The 27,227-nt window shown below is 63.7% G+C and overlaps 2 protein-coding genes across 9 annotated transcripts; one reads left to right on the forward strand and one right to left on the reverse strand.

Annotated features, from left to right (window-relative positions):
• Positions 1 to 19: 19 nt before the first annotated feature.
• On the forward strand, positions 20 to 11,783 carry MAFK (MAF bZIP transcription factor K). 3 transcript variants are annotated; one of them, XM_082714075.1, is made up of 3 exons: positions 20 to 253; positions 8,144 to 8,223; positions 9,143 to 11,783. In XM_082714075.1, exons 2-3 carry the CDS (start codon positions 8,188 to 8,190, stop codon positions 9,575 to 9,577), a joined length of 471 nt encoding a protein of 156 aa, XP_082570201.1. In that variant the 5' UTR covers positions 20 to 253; positions 8,144 to 8,187; the 3' UTR covers positions 9,578 to 11,783. The 3 variants fall into 3 exon arrangements, with proteins under 3 accessions (XP_082570201.1, XP_082570199.1, XP_082570200.1); XM_082714073.1 differs by lacking the exon at positions 20 to 253 and adding an exon at positions 326 to 507; XM_082714074.1 differs by lacking the exon at positions 20 to 253 and adding an exon at positions 3,650 to 7,496.
• On the reverse strand, positions 11,057 to 26,268 carry TMEM184A (transmembrane protein 184A). Of its 6 annotated transcripts, XM_082714057.1 has the most exons (10): positions 24,841 to 26,268; positions 20,880 to 21,046; positions 19,964 to 20,209; positions 18,040 to 18,205; positions 17,638 to 17,728; positions 17,456 to 17,531; positions 17,279 to 17,370; positions 16,118 to 16,287; positions 15,375 to 15,572; positions 11,057 to 14,788 (listed from the first exon to the last, which is right to left on the reverse strand). In XM_082714057.1, exons 3-10 carry the CDS (start codon positions 20,207 to 20,209, stop codon positions 14,553 to 14,555), a joined length of 1,275 nt encoding a protein of 424 aa, XP_082570183.1. In that variant the 5' UTR covers positions 20,880 to 21,046; positions 24,841 to 26,268; the 3' UTR covers positions 11,057 to 14,552. The 6 variants fall into 6 exon arrangements, with proteins under 6 accessions (XP_082570183.1, XP_082570184.1, XP_082570180.1 ...); XM_082714058.1 differs by lacking the exon at positions 20,880 to 21,046 and having other exon boundaries at positions 16,118 to 16,194; positions 24,841 to 25,099; XM_082714054.1 differs by lacking the exon at positions 20,880 to 21,046 and having other exon boundaries at positions 24,841 to 25,098.
• Between the last annotated feature and the right edge of the window lie 959 nt (positions 26,269 to 27,227).

Genomic DNA, 27,227 nt, shown 5'->3' on the forward strand with positions numbered 1-27,227 from the left:
GCGGCGGCGCGCGGTGGGCGGGGCGGCGTGACGCGCGCCGACGCCGATCCCGGAAGCGGTGTCAGATGCTGGGGAGCCGGGCGGGCGGGCTGGCGGCGGGCGGCGGGGGGGACTTGTTGTTCTTCGCGAAGTCGGAGCCCCAGAGCGCGGCGGAAGCGGCGGTCGAAAAGGAGCGCGAGAGTGAGCGCGAGCGCGAGGAGAGCGCGTGCCCGCGAGGAGCCGCCGCGCGCCCGCGCCCCCCGCGCGACTCCAGGTGAGGAGCGGCCGCGCGGGGTTGGGCCGGGCCGGGTTGGGGGCCGGGGGCGGGGCGGGGCGGGGGTGGTTCGGGGCCGGGGCCCGCGCGCGGCTGAGTCACGGCCGCCTTGGACCCGCGGCGAAGTTGGGCGGGACCCCGAGACCCCGGCCCGCGCACCTGCCGTCAGGTGCCCTGCCGCGAGCGCGTCGCGCGGGCCGGGGCTCCTCTTTCTCAGGCCCGGGAGCGCGCCCCGACCCCCGGGCCACTCTGAGGTAGAGCGGGAGAGGGTGGGTCCTCCCGGGGGCCGCGCTGGGGGAGCCCGGGGCGTGTCGGCGGGCCTGGCGCCCCCTGTCGAGCCCCCCACCGCCTGCTTTGGCTTTAGCCCTGGGAGATGCGCTCCGAGGCGGGAAGGCGGGGGTTGAAAATAAACGGCCACGTGCAGGGAGGCGCGTGGTCGCGCAGGGCCGATACGGCCGGTGCTGCCCTGCCTGGCGGTGGCTTCCCACCCGCGCTCGGCGGGGATGGGAGAGAGGGCGGGAGCGCCAGGACTAGAGGAATCAGGACCGATGTCGCGTTCAGAGCAGCTGACCTGCCAAGGCTTCCCAGGAGGGAGGCCTTGGTGTGGAAGCTTTGGGGTGGGGAGGGGGGCAGGGCAAACGTGTCACTTTCCCTAAACCCAACAGCCTGCAGTCTTCTCTTCCCCACCTGCGAGTGGGGGTCTCCATCTCTTCCAAGTCCAGCTGCGGGTTCTTCTGTGACCCTGCTGAGTTGGGGGGACGCGGTGTCCCCGCCCGCGGGCTTCCGCAGGCGTCCCCGGGAGGCTGGGAGGGGTCCTGGGCATGCTTCACTCTCCACCTAGCTCTAAGGTGCTGCAGACCGCTTTGCCTTCTGTCTGTCATGGTGTTCTCTCTGGCCACGTGTTGTGAAGTCTTTTCACAAAGCGGTACACAGTCGTGGAGCAGTTGGTGTTGGGGGTTGCTGGAAGCTCCCTGCTCTTTCTGTCCTGCAGTAATGATTGTGTTCTTGTTTACCTTTCACGTTGCTCTATGGGGCCAGGCAGGAATGCTCCATGCTGAATGAATTGTTAGTGCAGAAGGTCCCCACACTCAGCCGCCTTCTCTCGCCAGGCGCCTGGCCTTAGGAAGCTCCCATGGCTGGTGCACCCACGCCCCGCACGGCAGATAGAATCAGTGGCTTCCTGAGCTGGTGTGGCTTGGCCGCCCAGCCTGGCCGCCGTCCCCTGTCCCCACTATTGGCATTGGCGCGGTTTTGTTGCTCCAGCCCTCACGGGGAGCAGGGCTGTGTGCCCTGGGAGCTGGGCGGTCTCCAAGCACCCTGCCTTCTGGGGTGGGGCTTTTGAAAGTGTCCCTCTAAGCAGGTGGGAGGGGTCTAGGAAGTTTAAGGTGGGCTGTGTAGGTGGGTGATGCACACCTCCAGCCTTGGGTTGCAAGGTAGGTGACACCTTTTGGAGATCATCCCTCCCTGGGCAGCCCAGTAGGTGTGTTTGCTGGAGGGGAGGTCTGCTTTCAGATCCTAGCGCTGGTCCTCTTGTGATCCCAAAATACAGTTCCCTGACTCAAAAACACATGCAGGGCTTCTCTTTGGAACACGTTTACTTTCTGTGCTTGAACGTAGCTGGACTTTGAGGGACGCGATCCAAGTTCAGCCCCACTCACTCAAGGTGGTTGCTAAAAATGGGAGTTGAATTGGAGCTACTCAGGGAAGCTGTTTCTGGGGCTTGCTGCGTCCCAGCACTGTCTCCAGGGCCCAGCTGCCTGAGTGAGCTTGCTTTCCTGACCCACCGTTTTCCCTCCGCATGTCCGTGGCCCCACATGTGCTCCTTCTGGGGGCTCCGGGAGCTGGAGAGTCTATGAACTGGCTTCCGGCAGCGGAGGAGTCCGGCCTGCGTCCTGGTTATTCCCGAGTCTGAAGGTTTCTGGAGTGGACTTGCTGGCTTTAGGGTCCAGTCCACACGGGAAATGGAACCCGGCAGCTGTGAGCTTCTCTGTGTGCTGCTCCGAGCAGTAAACAGTGACTCACCCTCCCCTCTGCTCCCCGCCTCCCTGCTCCCGGCCACTGGAAGATGCATGGCTCCCGTGTTTACTTTTGCTTTTTGTAAGTCACAGACTCGTCATGTTTCCTCTTTCTTCTAGTTTCAGGAAATTGAAAGTGTTCTCTTCAAGTCATAGATCCTTAGAACAGGTGGAAATAAATGTAGGGATCACACAGTACACTCTCCTGCACCCCCACTTTAGATGAGGACACCGAGCCCGGAGCCTCCCCACCTGGCCTGTGGCGGCAGAGTCTGATATCCGGAGGGTGGGGAAGCACCCTGCCTGCTTTCCTGCGCCATGTGTGGGCTGCCCTGGATGAGGGGAGCCAGGAGGTCCTGAGCTGGGGTGGCCCCGATCCCCTCCCTTCGGTGCAGTGCTGCCATGTGTGCTCAGGTGGCATGCCTCTCCCTTGAGGAGAGTTGAGGGGAGCAGGTGTAGTTAAGAATGTCCCCTGCCCTCCATCCAGCAAGGGAGGCAAACCTGGGACAGAAAGACCAGGACTATGTTTTGGGCTCAGCCCTGATGTGTCCTTGTGAGAGAGTACCTGCCTACCACAGGGAGGGCAGGAGGGGGCCTTCTGGTGAAGCAAGGGTTGGGGGAAGAGGGTGGGAGCCCAGCACTGATCGCGGAGGCTCTGGAAGCCAGAGGTGGGGGCCTGGAGGCGACAGGTGGCCAGGGGAGTGAGGGGCTCAGGAGGGCCTTCGGGCAGGGGTTTCTTCTACCTGCCCTGGGGCCCTCATTTGTGGGACCAAGGCCCAGACAGAAGCAGCCAAAGCCTGAGCCAGGTAGCGCTGGCGGGCCAGAGCCTCTGCAGGAAGGTGGGCTGAGGCTAGCTGGCCAGGCTCAGCAGGCGGACATGGAAGGATAGGTGAGGCGTAGGGGATGACTTCTGCACGAGTGCCATGATGGGTCGTCATGCACTGGAGACACAGGATGCAGGCAGGTATGGGGATAGGGCGCATCTCCAGGGCCTGTCAGACATGTAGGCTGTGTAACCTTGGCTGGATGTGGAGGTTGGGGCCGGTCGAACCCCTGGGCAGCCATGGCATGGACAGAGCCCCAGAGCGGAGCCTGGAGACGGGAGGACCACCCTGAGGGTTCCCGGGGGAGTGAGGGGCCGGGGTGTGGCCAGGGAGGTCCAGCAGTCAGCCTGCTGTCAGCCTAGCAGCCGCCTGAGTCACCTCCGGACAGAGCCAGGATGACACAGCTTCCTCGAACTGCAAACGCAAGGTGACCAGACGTCCTCCAAGCCAGGCAGACAGTCATGTCTTGGCGGAGGGCGGCCAGCCAGGGCCAGCTTGCGGACTGGGTGTGGGCCGGGCTGGTGGGGTACACCCCCACATGGAGGGGAGCGGGGTGGGAGGTATGAGTCCTCCTGGTCCTGAGACCTGTCTTCAGTTGGGTGAGGCGTCAGCTTGGGGGGCAAGCTGGCTCTGTCACCCTGTGCTTGTGGGACACGGGCCCACTGTGCAGCCAGCTGGGAGGGGTGCCCAGCTTTGGGTCTCCCCCTGAGAAGGCCCACAGCCCCCCAGAACAGAGGTGGTCACATCACGGTGGCATCTGGCTTTGGGGTTTGCACCCATCAGGGCGAGTCAAGGGGCTTGTTTTCTGCAAGGAGCAGAGATCTGCTCCAGGACAGAACCCTTTCTGTCCCTTCCCATTTCCCTCCTACCCTTCCCCCTCTCCCCAAGGAGACCCCCTTGGAGAGCTGGGAGAGCGGGCGTAGAACAGTTGGCTGGGAGGGCTGGAGGGGGCAGGCACGGGGAGTGGCAGTCACCTTCACTCCACACAGAACAAGAATGAGAGTTTTTTTGAGAGCCCACCCTGCAGGGTGTGGGCTTGTCCAACTGAGTAAGGGTCAGAGCCCTGTCAGACTCCAAAAGCCTCTTTTCTGTGACATCCTCTAGACCTCGGATTGTCTGGGTGGGGACGTTGTGCCCATCAGCCGCCTGGCTTTGCGGGTGGACCAGATGTCCCCCCAGGGTCCCGAACCTGAGTGCAGCCCAGTAAGGGCCAGAGCGCACTGCGGATGGCCTGGGCTCTGAGTTGCCCCAGATGAGCTGAATCAGACAGTGGGCTAGCAGTTGGTGTTTGTTAGGGGATGCAGGATCGGGGATCCTGGCCTCCAGCTCACCTGGCCCTGGGAAAGCCCTTCTGGACTCTTGAACCTGGATGACCTGGTCCGTTCTTTGTGTGGCCCGAAGGGAGGGCTCCCTAACTTGTTCCCAGCTGTGCCGTCCCCAGAGTTGACTCCCCATCTAGACTGCCGGTCCCTTTTTTTATTCTTTTTCAGCGTAGTCTTGCCCTTGACTTTGTTTAGCTGCACACCAGGCCTTGGGTTGAAACCAGCCTCCCTCAGTCAGGAGAGCAGTGCCCCAGAAGGTGTTTCGAGCTCTCAGGGCTGACCACGCAGCCCTTCTGACCAGCAGCGTCCCCACGGCTGTGGGAGTGGAGTGTGGAGGTTCACGGTTGCCTTCGGGGGTGTCCCTGCCTGACTCTGGCCGTGGAGCTGCTCGGGAGGTGACTTTACTGGAGTTCAGGAAAGCCCGTGGGGAGCACGTGCATGCGTGGCTGAGGTTCTGTCAGTCGGTGGTGGCAGGACTCGGTGCCCGCAGTGTCCTCTCGTGCAGCTGCTGGAGAGGCGGGTGCCGGCTGGTGGCTGCGGCAGAAGGGGCAGCTGTGTGGCTTGCGCTCTTGCCCGGCCTGTCGGGGCCTCCGTCTTTCAGCCCAGCTGGGGTCTGGCTGAGGCCGGAAGGTAGTTTCTCTTGCATGCACTCTGGCGGCCGCGAGGTTGCGTGAGGTTCAGAGCTTTACATGCGCAGTTTGAGGGCAGTTGTTCTAAAATCAGTGGTTGTACAAACTCGCACACATTTGAAATGCGTTTCTGAACCCGTTTTCAAAAGCAAACTGTCGGGTTTTTTGCCTTGCGTGTTAGCGGGGACCTCAGGTCACTGCTGTCTGCTGGGGTCGGCAGAGGGGCGTGATGGTGCCGCGTCTGCCCATGTACTGAGCTCTGGAGAGACTGGGCAGTGCCCGGCCTACTCCTCACTCCCCGAGCCGCTGCCGAGTCTGCGAAGTGCCCCTTGGAGCAGCCCACCATCCAGCAGCTGGTGGGCAGGGGGCCGTGGGACAGTGTCTGCCCCTGCCTGGGACTTGCCCACCCATGTCAGGGTCTCTGGTTTCACAGGGGGTTCCTGGTGCAGGCCCCAGGCCCCTGGGGGCTGGGTGGAGCCTCCAGTCAGGGTCTCTCCTGGCATCACCTGCTCTGCCCAACCAAGGTTGCAAGCTGGACAGAACCCTGGGACCCCTAGTTCCCATCCCCTCACTTTCAGAGGAGGAGAATAAGGCCTGCGGAGAGAAGAGCTTTATGGCTTATCCCCCAACTTTGTCTCAAGGCGATGATCACCATCATGTGTACTCCCATTCACTCTTAGGCCTCACATTGCTCTTGTTGAATAGGAGCTCTGACGATGGCTGGGGTTCCCCAGAGGTTAGACCCAGTGTGACACCCTCCCACAGAGAGAGGTGTCCCTCCTCGCTTGCACCCCAGTGGGCCCTATCTATGCCGGGGCTGTCATCTGTCCTGTGCCCAGAAGGCAGATGGGGTGCAGAGCTGGTGGACATGGGGCTTTGCCCAGGTGACCTCAACCTTGCAGACATAGCCAGTGGACCCTCCTGGGGCCTCTGCGGAGTGGAGGGGGCCGAGCCCGTGGAGTGCTGTGGCCCTGTCCCATGACCATCCTGGTTGCCTGGACATTCCCCCAGGCACTGTCATGGAGGGCAGGTTCTCTGAGGAGGTGTACGCGCCCTGAATGCAGCCCCATGGCCCCAGGTGCTGACTGAGCCGGCCCGCTGGTGTGGGGAGGCACGGATGCCCCTGCTGCTCCTGCTGCTCGGGGTCTGAGCGGAGGTCCCTCCTGTGCTGGGGCCTCCCTGTTCTCGTCAGGCAGGCTGGGCGGTGCGTGTGGGGTGGGAGGGCCTTCGGTCTGTGGGAATGTGAGCTCCTCGCTCTGTAAACAGCCGTGACTCACCGCACAGCTATGTGCTGGCGGCTCCAGGCCCTGTGCGCTGACGTGTGCTGGGATGACACCCAGCCCGTGGAAAAGTTTCTCAGGGCTCTTCCAGCTGCCTGGCTCCTGCCAGCCCTCTAGGTGGTCTATCTGGCGCAGTAGGACCCCTGCACCCGGAGGGAGGAGTGCTGGTTGTGGCCCCCCCCACCAAAGAGGCTGGGGGTCAGGCTGCTGTCAGGAGGCAGCTCCTGGTCCCTGCTGCGGTTCCCCCGTGCTGCTGCATGTCTGCGTGTCTGTCTCATGCACATGTGTGGGGGGTGCAGGGGAGCCCGGAGCCCCCCGAGGGAGGGCCCCGCCCCGGCCCTGCTGCTGTGCTGCTCGCTGTCATCCAGTGTCAGCTCCAGGGAAAGTGGCCGTGTTGCCTGGGCGATGGGGGGCCCAGTTGCCTGGGCACTGACACCCTCCGGTAACGGCAGGCTGGCAAGGTGCTGGAGGCAGGAGCAGTGGGAGTCGTGTCTAGGCCATGCCACACGCGGGGTCCCAGGGCTTTCGTTCCAGGGCGAAAGAAGGCGAGGTGGAGACACCCACCCTAGTCCTGCTCACGCTGGAGATTGAGGCTTTGGTGAGGCTCACCCCCCCCTCCCCCGCCATGCGTTTCTCTGATGTTCTTTCTGCTCAGTTCATCCTGCCTAGTCCCTAACCCAGTGACAGAGCGTGCCAGCAAGTCTAGGGTCCGGTCCCCTCTGCCCACCCTCCCCCCAGCCTCGGGGGCTCACGGGTTTGTTTACTGTCCCACAACCTGTGATGTCTGTGCTGGCTGCCCAAAGCCATTGTTGCTGTGGGCTTCTCCGTTTCCATGACGACCATCAGGGGTTGGCTACGTCCCAAGGTCGCCATGGCAACTATCAGAGGGGAATCATGCTTGGGATGCTTTGGCTGGCTTTTTCATGAATGATTAGAATGTGTGACACAATGCAGACGCCAAAACTAGAAGGGCGGGCTACGGCAGGGGCTGGCGGGCGCCGGGGACAACTCCCGCCAGACGGTTCGTGAGCTCCCACAGTGGCGGCTCCCCACCTCCTGGATCCTGGCTTGGCCGCTGGAGGGGGACCCCGCCCACCTGGTGGGCCTCAGGTCAGGGCTGTAGGGCAGCCCAGGGCTGGTGGTGATGTCACAGCTGCGGTGCCCTGTGCAGAGGTAGGTTTGCTGGGAAGGGTGGGGCTGGGCCAGGGCGGGGGCGTGCTCCCCCCAGGGCCCCTTCCTCTCCAGCCAGGCTACGTCAGGGGGACTGGGGGCTTCTGCCTGGGCAGGGTGCTGTCCTGGGGGCCAGTGACGCCCTGTAGGTGCTGGGTGCGGCCCATCTCGGGAGGGGGCTCTGCTGCTGTGCACTTTGGCCCTTAAACGTGGTATCTTGTGCCTCGTGGTGCCAGCGTCTCAGCTCCGAGGGAGAGAACAGGAAGTCACAGCTGCTCTCACCCAGTGGCCCCCAGGTGCTGGTGGCAGAGACCTGGCAGGCGGGGCGGCATGGGACTGCGGGTGTGGCTGCTGGGCGCCTGGCCAAAGTGGGTCCGGCCAAGGGGGGTCTGGGTTGCTCCACAGTATGATGCTGGAGTATGTGTGTGGGGGGGTGTAGCCAGCTTGCCCACCCTGCGGGGAGTCCCTCAGCACTGGCTGGCTCCTATCTTGCTTTTGGGGTGACATGGAATGAGGAGATGAGCCTCCTCGGAGCCACTCTGCGGTGGGGATGTCCCCGCTTTAGGTCACTTGTGATGGCAGCAGGCCCCGTCCCCAGCCTGGCCAGCACCTAACCTCACTCGTTTCTGTGTTCTTGTGTGATTTTTTAGTTCCAATTTCCAAGCCCTTCTGTTCGGGTGACTGTGCCCAGGTTATGACGACTAATCCCAAACCAAACAAGGCGTTAAAGGTAAGCGGGGCTGTGGGTAAGCAGACCCCATTTCTGTCCCGGGCTCAGGCCTAGGAAAGGTCCCTTCTGGTTCCAGCAGCGCTTCTTTCCCAGGATGGCCCTGAGTGTGAGGAAAGAAGCCCTGTTCCCTGGAAGGGGCTGTCGGCTAGAAGATGTGTTATAGAGCAGTGGTGACAGAATTGGGGGTCGTGGCCTTGGGAGTGGGCAGCTCTGACATCCGAGGGGATCAGTCCTTGGGAGCGAGTCGAAGGGGTGGGTCCCCATTGGCTAGGAGGTGTTCATCACCCCAGCCCCCAGGCGTGGGTAGTGTGGCCTCCGTCCTGTGGAAACAGGGCCCAGGCAGCATACACCCTGGCTTCGGGGGCCCAGCTCTGGCCAGCCACAGTGTGTGCTGGCTCCTCGGGCCTTCCCCGCTTCTGGGGCCGGCAGCGTTTTTTTGAGTCAGCTGTCTCATCCTGGGAGCAGACCTGGGTCTGGCAGGAGAGGGGGCTCTCCAAGCATGCCCAAGCCCTTTCTGAGGTTCCGCTGGGTCTGAGGGGTGTGGAAGGATGGGCTGCTGTGCCTTCCCGTGCCCCACCTGCCTCTGCGTCCTGCCCCCCGGGAGATGTACAGAGCAGGGCACACATGCAGGCCGCAGCCTTGCAGCGTCTGGGTGGCCGGTGGGAACCAGGCAATGGCCAGGTGTAGTCAGCGGCCCCCATCTGAGAACTGTCAGCATGACGCTGGGTGCTGGCGTCCCGTGACCCTGCAGGGTGCAGCCCCGTGCCTTGCCGGCAGACTGGAGGCCCGCTTGCACCACAGAAGGCCTGCTGCCAGCTCTCCCCAGCCCAGACCCGGGCTCCCATGCCCACACGGTTTGAGCCGTCCTCCGGGCTCCCGCTGTGCCCCTGTGCTGACCGCTGTGCCGTGGCCCCTGCAGGTCAAGAAGGAGGCGGGTGAGAACGCCCCGGTGCTCAGCGATGACGAGCTGGTGTCCATGTCAGTGCGGGAGCTGAACCAGCACCTGCGGGGCCTCACCAAGGAGGAGGTGGTGCGCCTGAAGCAGCGGCGGCGCACACTCAAGAACCGGGGCTACGCCGCCAGCTGCCGCATCAAGCGCGTGACGCAGAAGGAGGAGCTGGAGCGGCAGCGCGTGGAGCTGCAGCAGGAGGTGGAGAAGCTGGCCCGCGAGAACAGCAGCATGAAGCTGGAGCTTGACGCGCTGCGCTCCAAGTACGAGGCCCTGCAGACCTTCGCCCGCACCGTGGCCCGTGGGCCCGTCACCCCCACCAAGGTGGCCACCACCAGCGTCATCACCATCGTCAAGTCTGCCGACATCTCCTCCACCTCCGTGCCCTTCTCGGCCGCGTCCTAGTGCCCAACGGGGGGTGGGGGTCTGGGTGGTGCGGCTGGAGCACTGGGCAGGCGGGGGGCACCTCCCTCGTGCCCATCGGAGGGTCCCATGGGGAGCAGACCCCTTAACACCCGAGTACAGTATAGACTCATGGCGGGGACGAGGTTGCTGGCTGAAGATGGGGTCTTGTGAGACCGTGTGCTGCACGCCTTCCCACACGCACGCACACGCACACACGCACACGTATGCACTCGGCCTTCCTCTGGGCCCTGCCAGCTCTCTCCAGACTGTCCTTTTCCCGGGGGGGGGGGGGGCTCACGCTGGGGGGCGTCGGGAGGTATGGAAGGAAGGTCTGCTGGAGGTTCCTGGCCCTGTGGCCCAGACGGTGGGGGCTCTGTCCTCCACGTGTCCCAGGAGTGGCTGCCGCCGTCCTTCAGCTGCCGCGGGAACCCCCTCCCTGCCCTGAGCTCTGGTGCTGCAGGAGGAACCGATTGTCCGTGGGGACGGAAAGCACCACGAGCCTGCTTTAGCCTTAGCAGAGACTGCACCGTGCAAGGCAGAGGGAGGGAGGGGAGCTGCCTAAGGGGCTGTGTGTGCGTGCACGTGTGCTCGGGGACGCGCCTGCCATTGCACTGGCACCAGCAGCACCGGGCCCTTGGGGGAGCAGCTCAGGGGGCTGGTCACTGGGGGGCCTCTGGGGTCTATGCAGCAGGAGTTACAGGGGCATTGGGAACCGTCCCTCTGTCTTAGTGACCCCAGGGAGTACCCTGTTGGATCAGGAAGGTGGAGCCCTGTGCAGGGAGGGGTGGCAGGGCCTGGAGTGGATGTGCGCAGGTTCTGTATGGCGTGGGGTGAGGTGGGCAGGGGCCTCAGGACTGGGTTGTGGCTCTGCTGGGAGAGGACAGGCAGGGTCTGAGAGTGAGGAGGGTGTGGTGACAGGGGAGGTGACATGGCACGGGGCCTGGACCTTTCTCCTGGGGGCACCTGGGTGGTCTCTCGGTGCAGAGGACAAGGGGACACAGCCACCATGGTGCTTAACCCTCGCCCGGAACCTGTACTTGCTCTTTCTGGCACCTGGAACCCCATGACCTTGGTGATCCTTGCTGGGGCTTCCCACCCCTACAAGCCTCGATCGATTGGGGCTTCCGGCTCCCACGTGCTGAGCTTGGACTGCCTCTCCTTGGCCTTGCTGGAGAGAGGCTGGGGCTTCGGGGCCTGGGGGTGGGCGGTGAGCGCAAGCTCCCAGCCTCCTCTTGGCCCTGCCATCCAGCACTGAGGGAGACCCCCAGCAAGCCGCAGGCCCCCCGCCCGGGAAGAGGAGGCTCAGGCAGGGCTGATGGCCCCAAGGGCTGCATCCTCTTGCGTCTGCTGTCGCGAGCGACCAGTGAAGGTCTGGGGCCTCCGTCGCATTGCATGCGGCCTTCACCTTGTCCTGGGGAGAGGTGAAGGGTCTGGGGTGCGCTGGATCCTTACGGAGCAAAAGGCCCAGTGTGTAAAAAAAAAAAAAAAAAAAAAAAAAAAAGCTGTTGATACCATAGCCATGGTAGGTAATCCACATTGGATATCGATAAGGACCATGGGGAAATATTTAAAAGAGAGAAAGTATATATATATATAAAATTATATACACATTTTATCGTACAGATTTTTCGTAATTTTCCTGTTTTTACTGTAAATCCCTAATAGAGCAGAGCTACAGTGGGGGTGGGGGTGGGGGTGGGAGCCTGTCGCCCCTGGCTCTGGGGAGGGAGGCCCAGGCTGCCTGCCCTCTGCCTGTCCCCGCCGCCTGCTTGGCCTCGGGGGGACCCAGGAGGAGGGAAGACCAGAGCCTTCTCGTGCTCTGCCTTCCAGCTCGCTGAGACTCCACTGTCACAGGTTTAACGTATGGATGCTCTTTATGTAAGAGAAAAGGCAAGGACCTCTGTCCCTGGGGTTTGTTCCCCCTGCCTTCTGGGTTTCAGATGCGGGGTCCTTCCCGGGGGCGGGGCCTCCCGCTTCCTCGCCTCTGCCGCTCAGCTGCTCCGTTTCAATATTTATTTTTGTGCTACTTTTATCATGGTATAAATTATTGAGAAGAGACCCCACGTCGTGGTCCTCGTCCGTACGACACATGCCCCGCGCCTGCCCCGCGCCTGCCCCTTCCCCTCACGGCCACCACCTAATTTATTGCTGTACATCTCTGCCGTGACGCTTTTGTACCTTTGCAATAAAGAGTTTTCTGGTTTCAGACCTGCCTGGTTGTGTGGTTGGTGCGGGGGTAGGAGGTGTCAAGTCCCTCAGTGCAGGGCACCGCTGTTTGTGAGGGGCTTGCCACCGCCTCCATGTCCTGCCCCCCGCCCCACTTGGTGGTCCTCACCTGGGAGGTCCATCAGGACAGCCCTGAGGTGGGGAGGGGGTCAGGCCCGTGGAGGCGGCCGGGCTGGCTTTCCAAATGGTGGGCCCAATTCCCAAGTGCCCTGTCTGCCCCAACCAGGAGCCTCCAGCCTTCGGACATAGCCTTCTCCAGCTCCGATGGCTCCCCTCCCCACCCCCACCAGGTGGTATGTGCCCCAATCTTGGGCCAGGTCCTGCCACAGGTGAGGAGATAGACACTTGGCCTGGGGTAGACAGCAGGGTGCCTAAAGTAAGCAGGCTGTCCTGCAAGCCGGCATTCCCCATGGGCCTTCCCCACCCCTGTCCCTCTGAGGGGCAGACATGTCAGCACTTGGCCTCAGCCTCTGCAGGAGGGCAGACTTGCAGGCCAGGTCTCGGGCTTTCCAAGACCCGCTGCCCCTCCTGCCTCACCTCTGCCTGAGCTGATGGGACCGCTCATGCCCACGGTCATTGCCAGCAGCAGCTCGGGTGGGGTGGGGTAGGCTCTAGGGGGCCTGTTCCCTCCCTTTCCAGTCCGCTGGCTCCCTTCTGTGAAATGGGTGGGGAGTGGAGTGTGCCAGCCCTGTGGGGTCGCTGTGGCCCCCCACATGGCCAGGCCTGCTCCCCCTGCGAGAGCTCTGCACGGTGGCCCAGTGACTGGAGCTAGGGCAGGCCTGGACCCCAGCCCTGTCAGGGCCCCTTGGAAGTTGGCGAAGGCTGCTGCTCCTCCCAGCCCAGTCGTCCGTCTCTCGGGGCTGCCTCCTTTGGGGTGGATTGCTGCGACCATTTCCCAGGTGAGAGCGCCGAGGCTGGGAAAGGCCCTGTGCGGTGGGGCCCAGAACTGGGAGTCCCCTTTGTCGTCATGGATGGCAAGACGTGCCTCCCTCCCTCCTCGAGAGCGCCCATACTCCCCCTCCTCCCCGGGGAGGACGAAGCCAGTGAGGTGGGGGCGACTGTGATCTACCTGTGGGTGGTGGGGCATGGCCTGACTTTGTGTCTGAAGGAGAAGCTGGGCCTCATCCCACAGAGGTCTGTGGGGGCTGGACGAGTGCAGGAGCTGCCTCTGTGGGGCTAGTCTGTCTCTTGCCGGCTGTGTGATCAGGCCCCTTTCCCCAGGCTTGTGAGGATTCAGGGCAGGCTGGGGTCCGGGCCCCGCCCTCAGCACACTGTGGACACAGCACACGGGGCTGCTGGGGCCTGTGCTGAAGGCGCCTTCTAACCGGGAGCCCGCACTGCGTGTGGTCACTGGAAGGGGGTCCCAGCCCACATACCCCATGCACATGGTTTAGGCAACTGGGGCCCTAATGGGGTGACCCTCCCCAGGCAGAGGCCTGCAGGGCCACACCCCCATTTGCCCACAGGGGGTCTGGCACTGGCCCCCTCTGAGTCCTCCAGACAACCTCCTGCCCTGGTTGCTCCCAGAGCTGCTGACTGAGCCGGCTGTGCCGGAGTGTGGCCCACCATGGTCCTGCAGCCGGGATGGCATGATAAGGCGGTGTGTGTGGGGGCTGCTCTTCAGCTGGGTGGCGGGGTGGCGGCCTGGCTTATCTCGCCAGGCAGCCCGGTGGGGCCTTCAGAGAAGCTGTGGCCTTGAGTGCTAGGTCTGCAGGCCTAGGGAGCAGGGAGGATATGGGGCGGCCCCCGCTCTGGCCAGGGCCGGGCTGCATTTCTTCTGACCCTCAGGGGTCTCCTCAGGCACCAGCCTGGCACACAGGAGAGAGAAGGCTGGGGGAAGGCGGGCTCAAGCTTCACGCTCCGTCTGCGCCCCTTGCGCTGTCTGGGCCTGTGTCCATCTGTGGCCTTCATGGCCCTTCAGGCAGGGCTGGCTGCAGGTTCATCTTAAGGAGGAAGCTGAGCTCCCAAGGGAAGGGCAACACTCCGGGTCTCCTAAGGGCGTGGGGCACGGCCTTCGGTCTGCTTGTGAGCTCTGTGCCCTGCTGGGCTCTGAGCAGCACCCCGGATCCTTCCCCCAACAGCAGACTTAGCACCGTGGGGCTTGTCTGAACACCCCAGTACAGTTGGCTCCTCCAGGGCTGACCCCGTGGGAACAGAGGCCACTGGAGTCTGTAGAAAAGCCAGATGTTTATGTACAAATAAGTGTAATTCATCTGTAAGCTGCCTGTGCCCTGCGGGCTGGTCAGGACGAAGTTCCTGTGCAGGTGGCCCCGGGCACCTCCCAGACCCACATCCGCATGTCGGGTGGGGACTTTCAGGAGTCTCCTTGGCTGGAGGGGCTGCACGGTGGCCTGGCAAGGCCCAGCTGAGGCCCCCTACTGGCCCACCTGTCCGCACCCACAGCTCCCATGATCGTGGGGTGGCTGCTCGCTCTCCGGAGGCCGCCCTTCCCTGCAGAGGCCCAGCCTAGAGTCCGTCCATCCTGTTGGCGCCCGCTTCACAGCAGCCCCTGAGCAGACGGCCAGGGGGGCCCAGCGAGTCCCAAGCTCATCGGATAAGCTCCGATGTCCCGTCTGGAGCCATGGGCCTACAGGGGAGGCAGGCTGGACAGTGGCCCCACATTCCTGGAAGGAGGGCTCCCAGAAGGCTTCCTCCTCTGGCAACAGGGCTGGTGGGTGAGGGGCTCTGTGCTTGGCCAGAGGCCCGGGCAGACAGGTGGCAGCCAGGTGTCCAGTGACCTGTGGCCCTCCTACAGCTCCTCCGCGGGGATCAGCATCCGCTTCTCCACGTTCCGACTCTTCCGGATCCCCCCGGGGCCACTGGCTGCACTGGGATGGGCGCCAGGGCTTGGGGCCTCATGTGTGGCCTGCTGGGTGTAGTGCTGGTAGGTCGGCGAGAAGTTGTGGACAGCGTCCTGCACAATGTCCTGTGGGCTCATGGTCTCTTTGAGGCCGCTGGAGATGCTGTGCATGGGTGCCTCGGGGGCTGGGGGCAAACGGCACATGTGTGGGGTCAGTGGGGGTGCCCAGACCCGTCATGTTGCGCTCAGACCCCAGCCCTGGGGACATGGCCCTGCTACCCACCAACCTCTGGGCTGCCCAGGCCCTGGACTTGGCCAGCAGGGGGTGATTTCAGGACCGCTGAACTCCAGCCTGGCTCCTCCCCTCAAGCCCCTGCCGGCCTGTCCCAGCCCAGACTCCCCAGGGGACACATCGATACCTTGGCCGGCTCCTGCCTTCTCCCCAGCCCAGAGTGAGCCCTTTATGCTTGTGGTCACACCAGGCAGCTGGAGCAGGTGCAGGCCATCCCTGCCCGAAAGGGTCATTCCCCAGGGATGTTTAGGTCTCTGGGTGTGGTGGGCAGGGCCCCCCCAGGCTTGGGAGGCATCAAGCCCCCCCAACTGCCAGACATCCAGTCCAGCCCATCTCACTCAGAGCTTGGGGCCTGGGCCAGATGCAGATGTGGGCCCTGTCTAGGCTGGGGTTCTCCCCAAGGGTTGTCCGTCTGTGCTCCTCCCCGGGCCCACTGTCCGTGCGCCCACCCACTCTTGCACAGGACCCGGCCAGTGCACCTGGTGAGTTCTCTTTCTTCTCTGCGTACACCTGGCAGCTGAAAGCATAGCGCAGGGCAATGGAGGCAAACAGCATCTCAATGCAGATGATGAAATTCTGGTAGCCAGCGGCCAGTGTGCCAGCCCCGAGCTTGCTCCCATCGATGACCTGGACCTCAGGGATGACCCCACACTTCTCCAGGATGGCCAGCAACATCCCTAGGGGATGGTGACAGCCGCTCAGGCACCCACCCTACACAGGCCTCGGGAGCCATGTGGGGTCTGTGGGGGAAGACGAGGTTCCGGCCCTGCAAAGGCTCCCCCAGGTGGCCCTGGGACGTCCCATCCCCGTGGTCCTGTTCCATGGAGGGAGAGGCTGATGTTCAGGGGTGTGGGTACCTCCCACACCATGGTCATGGCCCAGTGGGCATCTGGCTACTCCCCACATGTCTGCTCTGGCCTCCCAATCCCAGAGCTGGGGCTCACCCCTCCCCCCCCACACTGTCTGCGGGGTGAGGTCCGGGAGCACCCCCATCCTGGCCCCAGGCCTTTGCTGGGCCTTTCCACCCACAACAACCACACCTGCTGGGTGGGGGACTCAAGGTTTCCCCTGCACCATGGCTTCCAGCTGAGGGGATGGTGGTTCTGACCTGTGCTCCAGCCAGGGAAACTGAGGCCAGGCCTGAGGGCACATGGGGAACTGGGGACTGAGGTGGGATGGGGGCAGGCTCTAGGCTCCACCGGGGCCCCCACAGCGCACCTACCCTGCCAGAAAGAGAGGAAGATGACCGCCTTGATGGTGAAGAACTTGAGGACAGGCTCAAAGGGCTGCAGGAGCTCCCTGGTGGCGAAGTAGAAAAGGAACAGGGCGTAGAGGGCCAGGCTGACGGAGACATTGTAGATGAGGGTGACGTAGAGGTAGCCACTGTGGATGCTGGGGCCAGAGCAGATGCGGGGGTCAGGGTGGGCCCCAAGCCCTGTGCCTTCCCTGCTATCCCAGCCTGGGCCCTCCCTGCAGGCCAGGCAGGCAGGTGGGCAGCACCCGAGCACAATGGCCAGGGAGCTGGGGGGGTCCCCATGCAGCTGTGAGGACGTAGCCCTTCTCCCTACAAAGGCCGCCCTCCGTCCCTCTTCCCCTGTCCAGTTGTGCACAGACTGAAGGACTGGGCCTCTACACTATGCACACACGGGCAGATGTGTGCTGGTGTAGGAGTACGTACGTGATGTGCGTGCACCTGTGAGTGTGTTCATACACACATGTCAGCACTGAGCATGTGAGGGTGTGCGTTCATGTGAAACCACGTGTGTGCCTGCTCATGTGCACGTGTGAGCATGTGAGCATGCGTGTGAGTGTGTGCATCTGCTCGTGTGCATGTGTGTGCGTGTGGGGGGGCTTGTGTGCGTGTGTGAGCGTGTGTGCATGGGCTTGTGAGCCTGTGTGTGAGCACGCTTGTGCGTGTGTGCACGTTCGTGTGTAAGCATGCATGTGTGCACCTGCTCGTGTGCATGTGTGAGCATGTGTGCACCTGCTGTGTGTGTGTGCGTGCGTGTGTGTACACTTGCTGTGTATGTGTGTGTGTGCACCTGCTGTGTGGACCTGGTGTGGGGCTCCTGGGCTGTCTGGGAGGTGCCACCAGTGGCTCCCTGGGCCTGAGGGCCTGAACTCCCCTTTGGCTCTCCTTCGGGTGGGCGGGCTGCGGGCCGGGATTGGGGGTCAACCCACGGCAGCCAGGCTCCTAGCCCTGTAGTCAGGGGCCCACTCCTCCGGGTCCGTTTGCTGGGGCCTCACCCTGGCAGTCTCCCGGGAGCACACGTGAGGACTCAGACTCGTGCTGAACCCCCTCCCTGACCTGGGGCCCGCATCCTTCTCCCGCCAGGCTGGCCCACCCCTCCCACCCCTCCCAGACCAAGCAGCCTGGCCTTACTTGAAGTCCCCATCATGGTATTTGCCAAACGCCTGCAGGACGATGGTGACCAAGGCCATGACCGGCTTCACGATACAAAACTGCAGTGTGGCCTGGGGAGGACGGAGTAAGGGGTGGTGGGGGGTGTAGCTGGGAGTGCCAGGGCAGGGCAGGCCAGCCCCCTACGCCCCCACTCACCTGCTTGCAGAATCGCAGGAAGCCAATGGAGTAAGACATGCCGTGCAGGCAGCAGGTGCCATAGACGCAGCTGGACCTGAGTGTGCAAGTCCGTGAAGCAGGGCCCGTGAGGATCCGTCCCCAGCCCGGCCCTGCTGCCGGGGTGCGGGGGGCCCCTATGGGCTCTGGAGCAAGATGCTTACCGGATGGGCTTTCCCCGGATCTCTGCCATGATGGCGCTCTCGCCCCCCAGGTACTGGAAGCAGAGGCTTAGGAAGCTATAGATGACAAAAGCTGCAGGGCAGGGGGCCAGGGCGGGCAGCAGTGAGCTTGGGCTCCCTGAGGCCCCCCGCTCCCCGCCATCCCTGCTGACCCCCGGCCATCAGCAGTCCCTGTGGCAGCGAGGCCCCACCCCGTTGAAGGCCCCCGCTCCCCCCTAATCCAGGTCCTGGGCCAGCCCGCTGCAGGGCCCCCACCCTTGGCACCCCCGATCCTGACCATCAGGGGAGCTGACTCTGCCCTGGAGGCTGGGGTTCCCAAGCTGGATGAGGCCTCTCTGCGCCCTCCCTGGATCTCGCAGGAGCCCGGAGCCAGACGGCACTCACCCTCATAGCAGTCACGCACTGAGTCCAAGTAGATGTAGTGCTGGTGGCCCCCCAGGAGGAGGAGGCTGAGCCAGGAGTCGAAGGCGTAGACGGGCACGATAAGGAGCAGGCGAATGATGTAGCGCTGCTCATTGGGAACCGTGTAGGAGCGCAGGTGCAGGTAGATCTAGGCAGGCAGAGCAAGGGCAGGCTTGGGGCAGGATGGCTACGTGCCCTCCCACCCCCCCACCCCTGTGTAGAGCAGCGTGGGAAGCAGCGCGAGCTCCCCCGGGTGCGGCCGGCCCCTTCTGCCCGCACACTCTGCCGTGGGAACGCCTGTTTGCTCACACTCTTGCTCCTGTGTTCGTTCATTCCAAGCCGGGGGGCATCTGTGGCCCCGGAGTTTGGCATCTCAGCATGGGGGGTCTACAAAGGGCTGACTCCCTGGTGCCCTTTCGGGGATTGGCCCCATGGGGCAGGTACATTGGGAAAGCAAGGGTCTGTGGATGAGACCGACCCTGGCAGCGACGTGGGGGAAGACGCAGTGGGGCCGGCTGGGTCTTGGACGGCCAGTGAAAGGGGCATCCCAAGATGTCCACGGGGGACCTGCTGTGCAACAATAGGGCGTGGAAGCATCAGAGGACAAAGCGGGTGTGACCCCACGTGTGTGGGAAACACGAGGTGAACACGAAAGGAAAGATGGTACTGTCCTGTCCCTGGGCGGTGGGAAATATGGCTGATTATAGTCTGGAAACCTTTCTTGACTGTCCACGTCCTCCAAGGGGAGATGGAAGAGCAGCGAGAGGGTCTTGAAGAGGAAGAGGTGCCAGGGAGCTGGGCACATGGCACCTCTGGAAGGCTTCCGGGAGGAGGTGCCCCTGAGCGTAGGTGGAGAGAGGGCCGTGGCAGAGCAGGCTGTGTGTGGAGCCCTGCGTGCGCTGGTCTTCAGAGGGCACAATGCAGTGAGTGGCAGGGGCAGACTGGCATCCGGAACAGTCCCTTATCAGTCCCTGCCGCCTGGCTGAGGCAGTGGGAGCGCCTGGCACGGGCGGCCCCTGGGAGACTTGGTTTCTGTCCTGGGGCTGGCACTACCTGGCGGGCGGCCTTGGCAGGCTCTCTCCGTCCTCTACCCCCTTACCTTCCCATCCTAAAGCCAGAGGATGAGTCCCTCTCTGCCCTTGGGGGCTCTGGAAGGGCGGAGATGGCTGCCCTCCTGTCTCGGAGGGGCTGGGGCTGGGGGCAGGGGCAGGGCTGCAGCCCATGGGGTCTCTGTCTGCCCCTCTGGGGAGGCCCAGGATTCAGAGACAGACATGCAGAAGTGCTGGGGTTAGGCTCACACAGAGGGGGCATCCAAGACCCCCACTCAGGACTCTGGGGCCTGCCCCTGCTGCTTCTGGTCCCATAAGTCACAGCCTATCCCGGATTTTACTCGCCACCCAAGTGCACATGCACCACCCACCAGTTCAATCTTCCCGGCCAGAGCCCCAAGAGCAGCTCAGTAAGACTCTGCGCCAATCCTGCCTCCTCCGGACAGCCCTCCCAATTGGCGCCCACTGCTCTTGCCTGTACTGTGCCTGCTGGTCCCTCTCATACCCTTGTGTCTACTTCTGATGTGGTTGTTTGAGACCACACAGAAGGCGGCTCTCACTGAGAAAGGAGTCCGCTCACCCCTCCCTGCCTGCCGGCCTGCCTGACCACCCCTGCCCCAAGCTCACACTCTCACTCATTCCCTCCCCATCCTGAAGGCCAGTCCTCCCTGGCTCCCACACCCTGCGTTCAGGGGAAATCTCCCTCCGCCGCCCCTGCACGCTGGCCTGTTGCCACCCCTGAGGGCCCTCCCTGCAGCCGGGCCTCTGGTGGCTGCCCCGGATCCCAGCACGGTCAGGCCAGGGCCATGTCCCATGGCCAGCAGGGTCCCAAGAGAGGTGCAGAAGGGAGGGCCTACCTGGTGGCAGGTGAGCACCAGGGCAGTCCACACGAAGACCCCTGAGACGCCACGGGCCAACGCGGTGGTGAGGAAGAGGCGGGAGGCGCCCTGGGAGCTGTTCCCAATGGGGTCCATCTGTGGCCCGCCGGGCATGGAGGACGCGGAGGGCACGGCGGGCATGGCGGGAGGGGGGCTGGGCTGTGGCCAGGTTGCTGACACCAGGGGGCCGCGGGCTGTTCCCATGAGCCCTGAGGCATTAGTCATCTGCAGAGGTGAGGGAGGACACAGGGAGGAGTGAGGACAAAGGTGCACCCAGGCAGCTGGAAGCCCCAGTGCCGGCCCAGGGAGGAGGGGGTGGGGGCAGGGCAGGAAGAGCTCCTCCTGGTGGCCACGCACAGGCCACCGACAGGCCGGGGCTGCCCTGGGCGTCCCTCCCTATCCCTTCTGGGTGGTTCAAGCCTGACCGTCGTGCCTACGCCCCTGACTTGGGCTCTCCTTCCCAGGTGGGACTCAGCCGCCTGGGCGCAGAATCAGGGAGCAGACTGTGGCATCGAGTGGTCCTCCTGTCTGCTGCTCAGACTTGTGGGAGCCCACGTTTGGGGACCCAAGATGTCTGGGAACGTGAGAGAGCCCCGCTGCCCTGCCTGCCCAGAGGGGAGGACAGTCGGAGAGAAGGATGGACTGGTGCTGCCCGCCACTGCCCACGGGGGTGCAGCCCAGCAGCCACCAGCTCCCTGGGCCCTGCCTGGCTGTCCGGGCGCCCGGCTGTGCTGCAGGGCCCTTCAGCTCCCCAGGCCTGCTCGCTTGCTCCGGATGCCGTCTCTCTGGTCACTAGCCAGCCGGGGCACTGGGCATTTTGCTCCTCCCATGCCAGAGGCTGACCTGGCCTCTCCCCCGGCCTCCAGCCCACAGCAGGTAGGGGCCCAGTGCCTACCTCTCAGGCAGGAAGCTCTGGCCGGCCCTGGGAGGCCCGGCCTCCAGGGAAGCCTGGCTGGTCATTTGCATGGCCACGTGGCCCAGGGCAGCCCCACTGGGGGTGGGGCCGTGCTGCTCTCTGGAGTCTGTACCAGGCTTGGGGAGGGGGCCCGCCAGGGCTGGCGCCTGCAGGAAGGGACCCGGTTGGAGGGGGAGGAGCAGAGGCTTGTCCCCTCCCACTGCTGCTGACATTCTATCTTTGCTCAGCAGCAGCTGGTTCCCAGGAAGCTGTGGGCTGCCAGGTGCCCTCACCTGCCTTTGGCAGACGGGCAGCCACGTGGCCTCTGCCTGGGCCCCAAGCAGGCAGGAGGGGTTTCAGGGGGCCGGGCTGGTGTTTGCCTAAACACAGGTGACTTTCTGTTGTGAGAATCTTGCCCAGTCTGTACGAGTTGCACAGGAAACATTGCTGGGATTGTGGAGTCGGGAGGGGGGACAGGCAGGTCCCTGGGTTCAGCCGGATGCCAGCAGCTTCTTTGCAAAGAGGCTTCCCCCACTCTGTCTTTGGAGGGTCCAGTGGGTAGGGGCCGTGCTCTGCACATTCACGCCGCCGCCCCCACTGTCGCTGCTGGGGGGCACCAGGACAGAGGGTCTGCTCTGTGCCCTTGACAGTGCACACGTTCACATCCCTTGTGACTCTCCCTGCGGCCCTGGGCCATGGGTCAAGGGCTGAATTGTTGGAATGACTGATCCCTTTTCACTCACAGAGGCTCATCCACACCGGTGTGCACAGCTGTGTGTGGGAGGCTGCAGGCCCAACCCCTGGACACACGAGACCACTCCTCGCCCCTTCACCCCCACTAGCCCCCTGCCCTCCAGGAGCCCCCAGCGGGCCTCCTCTGAGCACTGCCTGGAAACTTCCTTACTGACTTCTCTCCCAGCTGTCTCCTTGTCCTACCAATTCAGATGTCACCGTTCAGTACTGTCTCCCCCTTATATCCCACCCGGAGTTCCTGTCCACCTGTTGGCTTTGCGCCTGCTGCCAGCACGCCCTCCGTGGGAGCTTCCAGAACCCTGTGCTAGGCACACTGTGCAGCTGGCCCTCTGGCTGTGGCTCCCACCAGCTCTGGCTGGGGCGACGGGTGTGGTCTACACCGCATCCAGTCAGAGTAAGGCTCTCATGTTGCCCGAATCCCACCACCTGCCCTGAGTGCCGGGAGTGTGGGTCAGCGTGTGCGGAGGCAGCACCCTTCACGGCCCCTGGTGACAATGGCTTGGGGACCCTGAAGGGTGTACACTTAGCTATGGAGACGTGGATGGGGCTGGCAGGGGCCCAGGGACACCCCACCCCCCGTGCCACAGGTGGGGAAGCAAGGCCTAGGGCCTTCCCAGGCTGCTGCTGGGGGACTGAGCCTCCAGCAGGACACACTCAGAAGGGCTTCCTTGCTGGCCCCAGTGGGGCCAGGCCTTTGGGAGAGCCCTGAGGGGCCTTGGCCCTGGGGAGGCTTGAAGCCTGGACCCTGGACAAGACGGAGGTACTTCCAGAGCTCGGCCGTTTCTTCAGAGCCAGAAGACACTGTGGGGAAGGGCAGTGGATGCTGACCTGCAGGTTGTACACAGGGGTCAGGCCCGCCTGCCAGCAGCAAGGGGGGCCAGGGGTCCCTGACCCTGGGAAGCCCCTGCCGCCCAGGGCCATCCCTGCTCTCATGGTGGAGGCCAGGCCCAGTGTCACTTCTGCGTTGTTCCCGCAGCTGCCTTACTCTGAAGCCTTGTTCAGCCGTTGCCTCCAGGAAGGCCTCCAGGGATCCCTGGCTCCGAAGCCTCCCCACTCCAGGACACTGCGCACTCCCGGGCATGGCTTTGCTCAGGGGCCTTCCCATCGGCACCAGGCCATGTGTGTATTGTAGAATCCCGGGCCTCTGCTAAATGGGGGCCTTCTGCCCCCAACCCCTTTCTCTGGGTCCTGACCTGTTGCTCCAGGGGCAGCCTTAGCCCTCCGTGCCGTGCTTTGCCCACGTTCTCGGCAGCCACCTCAGCAGAGCCCTTCACCTCTCTGGGCCTCTTCTTTCCCGTCTGTACAGATGAGTCTGGGGTTCTCCCGCTGCACCGTGGGGTACAGCAGGTGGGTCCTGTCTGGGACACCCCTTTGCCTTGCTCTGAGCTCTGGGAAGGACCTGAGCTGCCTGGCCCTCCCAGGGCTGCCCAGGTGTGACACAGAGAGCAGCCCAGGTCAGGGAGGCGCGGGAGATGGGGAGGGGAAGGAGCCAGACTCTGCCCCACAGAGTGCTGGGCTTCAGCACCGGAGTCACCAGGTGGTAGGTACGGGAGAGCTGACCTGCCCGAATTCAACCCTGCCTCCAGCAGCCAGTGTCATGGCCCATGTGCACTCAGCAGAGGTGGCTGGGCCGGCCTGGCCTGATTTCCCTGCCCGGGGCTGGACGCTGACCAAGCCCAGCACAGGACAGACCTGCCTGCCCGGGTCCGGGGAGCTGGGGCCTCTGACCCCTGTTTGTGGTGACCAGGTGACGAGGCTCTGGGCAGGTTGTTGCTGGGGCGTGGTTGGCTAAGACGCTGTGGCCGCTGTCAGACCTGTCTCCTCATCCCCACGCCTGCCTTTCACTACTGGTGACCCAATGCCCATGGCTCCTTGGCCTTCCTGCTGGCCCTGGAGCTCCTTCCAGACACACCTTGCCACGGGGGCACCCTTCTCAGCCAGCCTGCCATCTGGGGACATCTCCTTTCCTGCCACCGGCCCGGTCCAGTGCGCCCCCAACCCCCACCGGGCAGGCAGAGACAAGTTGGGGAAGGACAGTGGGGGCATCAAGACACCACGCTCCCCAAGGCCAGACCCCCGGGGTCCTTTGGCTCTCCAGGGGTGCCCTCCTGCTGTATCTGGGGAGCTTCGGTCCCGGCACCTGCAACGGCCCTTGACTTAACCAACAGCCACTGTGGCCAAGGGCCTGGGGGTGACTGGCCCCGGGGGCACTGTCAACCAAGGGTCCTGGGTGCTCAGTTCTTTAAGCCACTCAGGTGGGAGCTGGGGGAAGTGGGGAGCAGCGGTGGGGCCCCCAGGCCTCTGCAGGCCATGGAAGGAACCTATATCCCGGGGAACCTAAGCCCCTTCTCCCCTCCTCTGGGCCCGCAGCGGGGACCGTGGGTCCCTCCAGTTCTAGTTCTGGGATTTCTTGTGTGGTGGGCAAACTGGGCCCTGGGCCCCAGAGCTGCAGGAGCAGGGCCCTGGTTCGGACACACCGGGCTGGGAACCTGACGTGGCCCTCACGGTGTCTGTGACCTTCCTTAGCGTCCCCTGCACCTGGAACCCTACTTGCAGCAGGTCAGCGCTCGTTCCTTGCTCAAAGGTGGGTCTGGGTCAGTGTGGCCCAGTACTGCTCTGCAGTCAAGGTCACTGAGGCCCAGGACCGCTCTGTGGCACTAGTCGTCTCAGTCAACCCGCTATCCTGCCGGCCAGATCACCGTCCCGGGGTTTCTCTCGACCTCTAGGCCGGTCAGCCCAGGGGACCCCACTGTGGGATCTCGGGGACCTCACTCCCTCCTGGGGCTTTCTGTCCTTTCTGCGCTGCCTATTCCTAGCCTGTGTCCCTCCCCTGGGCCACTTCCCTCCCCCAGGCGTCCATCCCCAGAGAGGAGCTGTGTCCCTGGAGCCTGCCTGTACCTGCCTGCTGTCCCAGAGCCAGCTGCCAGCCCTGGGTGTGTCCCCGGGGACAGCCCTCCATGCCGGGCTGGGGCAGGGGTGCAGCCCTGAGACCCTTTTTGGTTACCAGGTGGTATCCCAGGGCCTGGCAGGGCCCTGTCATCTTGGGTGGAGAGGGGGTGGGGCAGAGAGGCCCAGACTCTCAGAATTTCACCGTGCAAGATTTTTTCTCCAGGAATTCCAACCCCACTAGAGTGAATGGGACCCCGGCCTGGACCCCACCCCTCCTGTGGGTGTGCACACTTGCACACACATGCGCGCCTGTGCTCACCTCTCTGGTGGCTCAGTCAGCTCTCTGGTCGGGCCCCTCGGGCTGCTCTGCTCAGGGCTCCAGGCCCCGGGGGGTAGGGGTGGGGGTCCAGTCCCGATGTGCAGCCTCTAGACCTCCGTTGCTCCTCCTCACAGCAGCCTGGGCTGGTCCAAGGCACTGCTGCTCCTGAGGGGCGGGGGGTGCCGGCCTTTCCCTGATCCCAGAAAACACCTCCTTGCCACCACCCACCTCACCAGGCCAGCCCTGCCAGGTGGAGTGCAGCCCCGGCCACACCCTCTGCTGGGCCCTGCCCACACCCTGGGCCTCCCTCCCATTCCTCCAGTCGTGCACTGCCTGGCGGGGGGTACAAGCCGGCCTCCGAGTCTCTGACATCCGGGTGTGGCCTTGAGTGGTTGCATCTCTCCATCCGTGTGGGTGGTGGTCTGATCCACCCCTGCCTCGGTGCAGTGAGGGGTAGACGGGGGGTTGCCTGCCTTCATCGAGGGACGGCTCCTGGCTCTGAGCACCCCATACAGGGGATCCGAGTGGCCTCCCCAAGAGACGCGGAGCCACTGAGAGGATGGCCCGCCGCCAGCTGCTCCCGCAGAAGAGGGGTTTCCACCATCTCATCACGATCTCTCGGAATCAGTGGGGCCTCACTTCCCACCGAGCCCACCTCCTCCCTCCCCGCCGCCCTGCAGATCCATCTGTCTGCTTCGGGTTCAGACCATGAAGCCGCAGGGGCTGAGCGCCTCCCCGCAGTCCCTCTCTGGTCGCTCAGGGCCCTCTGACTGCACACATGCCCTGGGCATCCTAGTCGCTCACTGTGTGCCCCCCTCCTGCCAGTGTCACTCCGAGGCACTGAGACGCTCAGCGGCTCAGCGGTCCTGCACGTGGCTGTCTTAGTCCACTGGCTCCTTGTCGTAGCTGGTTTGGGAGGCTCGGGGGCTGCAAAGCCCTGGAGAAGCCGCTCGGAGAGCCTGCCTACAGCAGCTGCCCTCCCTGGGTTCTCTCGCTCGCCCTCGTTTCTGAGCCACGTCCCTACATCCACTAAGAAGAAGGAAGGACGTGCAAGGGACGGGGTCTGGGGGCGGGGGCACCATGCGCAGCTCAGTGGAGAACTGCTCGGGGCAGATGGCACTGGAGGTCCAAGGGTATGACCTTGACGGAGGAGCCCCTGGTAGTCTGGGCTGGAGGGGCTGCAGACGAGCCCCCCGGTCTTTTACTTCCGTGGGCCTACGGATCGCTAGAAGGTGTGATGACAGTCTGATCACTGGTTAAGTGCCGTGTACAAGAATACATCTACATGGCACCAGCCACCGCCTGTGGGAGCTGCGGCTTCACCGATAGCTCCTCCTGAATCATGGCGGCCGAAGTAGAGGGCCCTGCACCTTCCCACCCCGTCCCATGCCTGCCAAGAGGCATGCAGGCTTCAGGGACAGGAGCGTGTAGTGCCAGGCTGTGATTTCCACCAGCCACCAGACAGCTTCCGGCAGCTGTAAGGTTGGGGCGTGGAGAAAGTCCTGGGGGCCCCGCTCTCAGTTCCACGCCGGGTCCACCACCCCCTGCCAGGCAGTGTCCATGCCGCCGCCCAACTGCCTCTCCTTCAGGGCAGCAGCCAGGGGTGGGAGTGTCACTCCTTCACAAGGTCAGGCTGCCACCTGGCAGCAGTGAGAGGTCCTGTGACCCCGGGGTCAAGCCCGGGCTCGGCCAGGGCAGCTTGGTGATGCTGCCTCCATTTCCGTCTCTGGAACACATGGATGATGAGAGGAGTGAGGTTCCCAGGTCCGAGCGAGGACTGTTAGGGTACATGCGACAAAGGCTGTACCCTGAGCCTGGTCATTGTGCTAGTCCCATAGAGATGAATTTAGGGACCAAACCAGAACACCAAAAGCTGCAACTCTGAACCCAGACTCAGACTGAGACCCTCTCCATGCCTCGGGTTCCCTGCTTGTGCAATGGGAGGAGTCGTGATCCCACAGCACAAACACCTAATTTTTAGATGAGCACTGCATAACTACTGCTTTGAAGTATTAATCTGAGGACACCAGGCCTCTGCTTCTGCTGGGGGGCAGGGGGTGTCCTCCCCACCCATCGGGACACCCCAGGCCTTGGGGGTCCACATGTGTGTGAACATCTCCTCCCTTCTTCAGTTGGCTCCTGTGTCCTTAGACCTGACCCTGGTCCCAGTCCTGCCAAGGGACACACCAAGTGGGGCTGAGGGCCAGTCTAACCGGGGGAATGGCAGTGTGGACACAGGTTGGGTAGGAGCAGCCAGGCTGGATGCAATCTGCCCAAGAGGTCGGGAGGTGGGGCAGAGCTGGCCACAAAGGAGCCCTGTGTCTCTCAGGGACGGGCTTGCCTGTTTCCCCTGATCACCCAGGCTCCCTGCAGCAGCAGCAGCACGA

Source organism: Mustela nivalis (assembly GCF_964662115.1).
Source record: "Mustela nivalis genome assembly, chromosome: 19".
In the NCBI taxonomy this organism is placed as follows: Eukaryota; Metazoa; Chordata; class Mammalia; order Carnivora; family Mustelidae; genus Mustela; species Mustela nivalis.

Excerpts from the sequence above, each read along its gene's own strand:
- TMEM184A (XM_082714057.1), bottom strand. The coding sequence starts at position 20,209 with ATGACTAATGCCTCAGGGCTCATGGGAACAGCCCGCGGCCCCCTGGTG. Across the intron at positions 17,532-17,637 it reads ATCCGGGGAAAGCCCATCCG|GTCCAGCTGCGTCTATGGCA; the intron begins GTAAGCATCTTG and ends TTGCACACTCAG. Across the intron at positions 15,573-16,117 it reads CTTCCTCTCTTTCTGGCAGG|GGATGTTGCTGGCCATCCTG; the intron begins GTAGGTGCGCTG and ends ACCATCCCCTAG.
- MAFK (XM_082714075.1), top strand. The coding sequence starts at position 8,188 with ATGACGACTAATCCCAAACCAAACAAGGCGTTAAAG. Across the intron at positions 8,224-9,142 it reads AACCAAACAAGGCGTTAAAG|GTCAAGAAGGAGGCGGGTGA; the intron begins GTAAGCGGGGCT and ends TGGCCCCTGCAG.